This window comes from Lactuca sativa, chromosome 5 (genome assembly GCF_002870075.4).
Source record: "Lactuca sativa cultivar Salinas chromosome 5, Lsat_Salinas_v11, whole genome shotgun sequence".
Lineage (NCBI taxonomy): Eukaryota > Viridiplantae > Streptophyta > Magnoliopsida > Asterales > Asteraceae > Lactuca > Lactuca sativa.
The window spans coordinates 174,191,251-174,194,590 of NC_056627.2; the positions used below are offsets into that span (position 1 = coordinate 174,191,251).

The 3,340-nt window shown below is 30.1% G+C and overlaps 1 protein-coding gene across 1 annotated transcript; it reads left to right on the top strand.

The window, feature by feature from the left end:
• The first annotated feature begins 1,835 nt into the window (after positions 1-1,835).
• LOC111910032 (uncharacterized) lies at positions 1,836-3,134 on the top strand. The gene has a single exon (XM_023905827.1). It carries the CDS (start codon positions 1,836-1,838, stop codon positions 3,132-3,134), a length of 1,299 nt encoding a protein of 432 aa, XP_023761595.1.
• The last annotated feature ends 206 nt before the right edge of the window (positions 3,135-3,340 follow it).

Genomic DNA, 3,340 nt, shown 5'->3' on the forward strand with positions numbered 1-3,340 from the left:
ATATATATATATATATACATATACATACATATATATATATATATATATATATATATATATATATGTGTGTGTGTGTGTGTGTGTGTGTGTGTATTAAATATAACAATGGTGTTGTTGTTAATTCTGATATAATAATTCTTATACTAAGTTGATATAAAAACATTGATTATTTTGAATTATATGATAAGGTTGACATGTATCAAAACTATATAATCTCAACCGTCTCAGTGGTATATACCCGTGAGTTACTCATTAATAAAATTAAATATAATACATGATTTAATATTATTTATAGTTATTCTGATTAATTATTTTTTTAAAAACAGAAATAGTTGCTTAACATTTTAATTTCTATCATTGTAACTTTTTAAAATACTAAACATTGTTTTATGCTTTTAAAAGTATATATATATATATATATATATATATATATATATATATATATATATATATATATATATATATATATATATATATATATATATATATATATAAAATATATATAAAATGTTACTTTTAAGTTTATTGATGTAATTTACTTTTAAGCTAAATAATTGGAAACTGTTAATAGTTATAAAAGTAATTTTGGAAATATTTTTAAAAATAATCTATTTTGTGAATCTAATGTGAATCTGAATAGATTCAAAGATTCACAACAATTGAAATTTCGTGTTTTTTAAAAAAAAAAAATTTACATCAGTATTAATCGACGTTTAAAGAGTACCAAATATATAAATTTTGATATATTTATTAAATTATTTGGATAAAAAAATAGACCTTAACTTTTCAAAAAACAACAAAAGGAAGTGGGGTTTTTTTTAAAAGAAATTTATTTTTTGTATATCAGAATGAATATTAATGGAAAGAGGACGACAAATTATGAACAATTGTATTTTCAGTTTTTTTTTCGGTAGAAAACATGGCGTAAAAACATTAAACAAAAAAAAATAAAGTGAATTTTGTTATAATCCGGTGCATGTGCATCCATTCAGAAGACTACAACCATTCCTTTTGCCGTTAATCGTTTTAAATTCAAATGGAATGGGGAAGATCCATTCCGCGGAGGTGTGGATCAATCCGCAAAGGGAGCTCCACAGATTGACCTATACCTCCGCGAAGTGACCTAATTTTTTTCCGCCCTTTTATAGTAGTGTACTTTTAGTTGATTACCCTTTATACAAAAGTGAAAATTTGTTTTATTCATATGTTGATGTCAATGATATAAATGGGTAGTTTTTAAAGGTAAATTGAAAGTACATTGCTATTTTATTGTAAGGGTCGAAGTCTTGTAAAGAGTCGAATAGTGTTTAGCCTATTTTTCGTATGTAATGTATTTACTAAGTCACTTTTGTACAAAGCGTAATTGTTCTAGACTTAGTATTTTTTGTACTCTCATGTTCCCTATAAATAGGACTGAGCTTTGGTTTAGATAGAGAGAGCTTTTACTTGATTTCGAAGTCTATTTTTGTAACAGAGCTTATAGAGAGTAATAAAACTTCAAAGACTTATTTACTTTCTGTGTTCATCACATTGATCATTTTGTTCTTAATCGATTTATCGTATTCAATTCTTCTACAACTGGTATCAGAGTAGGAATCAAATTGCAATGATGTGATTTTCGTTCTGAATCATCTAATTTTGAGTCATTTATTTTGTCTCAAAAGTTTCTGCGCTTTTGGTTCTGAAAATCACGTCTGATCTACAGATTTGATTAGATTCTGCATTCACATTGTATAATCGAGTGATCGATTATAAGTTTTTGATCAATTCGTTTGATCAAATATCAAATTCATTAAGTATTCTGTGATTTCTGAATTTTTCTCGTGTGTTCATCAATGGCAAACTTCAACATGAACATAATGACTTCGTATTCTCATCTGCTCGGCTCATCAACAAAAATTCCAATGTTGCTTCCCGAATACTACGATCAGTGGGCTGATTGTATGGAAGACTACTTAAATGGTCTGGATGAAGAGTTGTGGAATTGCATCAAAGGAACAATACAACCTCCATCAAATGTTCAAAATATTGTTTCATATGGAACTACTTATGCTGTTGTAGATCAACCAACAAGACTGGAGAAACACGAAAAGCGTTGTATGAGGGAATTGAGAGGTGCCTTGCCACATGTTGTTTATAACCACATTCGTGGTTGTAAAACTGCTAAGGATATCTGGAATACTCTCAAGGAAAAGTATCAAGGAAGTGAGAAGACTAAGATCAATTCTGTTAAGCAATGTTTGGTTGAGATGAAAGAGTTCAAACAGAAGGAAACTGAAACAATTGAAGTTTACTATGATTGTCTGAATGAGTTGATATACAGATGTAATCGATATGGAATCATAAGGTCTCTAATGGAGTATAATCTTACTTTTATCATGGGACTTAGGAAGGAATGGAGGAGTGTTAGTCTGATGATCAAAAATCAACAAAGCTTTGATATTTCTTCATTGAATGATGTTTACAATCAACTGAAGACACATGAAAGTGAAGTATCTGAGATAATGGAAGAAGCGAAACAGATTTTAGGAGGACCACTAGCTCTAGTTTTGAAAGTGTCTAAAGTGGAATTTGCTGAAAAGGAGAATTCGGACGAAGAAGGTTTTCTTATGAATTCTGATGATGAAGCTATTACTTTTTATTCAAATAATCGTGTTAAGAAGTTCTTCAAAAAGCCTTTTAATTCTAAGGGAAAGCAGAGTGAGATAAAAGGAAATCTTACGAAGTCTGGTATGGAAGAGAAAAAGAAATTTGAAAAGCCTGAGAAGAATGATGATAAAGTAAAAGACTTGAAGGCGGAAAAGAAATTGAAAGGAGATTCTGGTGTAGATTGTCATTACTGTAATGGTGCGAATCATTTTGCAATTGATTGTATGCTTCGAAAAAAAGAGGAGAAGAAGAATAGAGTGAAGAACGAAGCTTACTATGCTGAAAAACTGGAGGAAGTTCGTGAGAAAGCCAAGAGTTTGTCTCTTGTGGCAAGAGGAGAGAATGAAGATGAAGAAAGTGGTACACATCAGATTTGGTCATCCGGGTCTGGTGATGAGGAGATGAGACATCCTACTCATGGTGCCATGTTTGTAGAATTCGAGAGGAAGAAAAAGAAGAGATATCTGGACATTTCTTCGTTTTGAATTCAAGTGACAAATCTCCAATGACTACAAAGGTACGCTTTATACTCGAATCTTTCAATATTCCTTTACATGCATATGATTATGAAATAATTGCTTACTTTGATCCTATTGTTGTGTCTGCTAGTGACGAGGCAATGAAACTTAATAATCAATTGCTAGAGACTCAAAAGTTGCTAGGCACGAAACGATTCAGGGTAGCGTATCTA

Excerpts from the sequence above, each read along its gene's own strand:
- LOC111910032 (XM_023905827.1), top strand. The coding sequence starts at position 1,836 with ATGGCAAACTTCAACATGAACATAATGACTTCGTATTCTCATCTGCTC.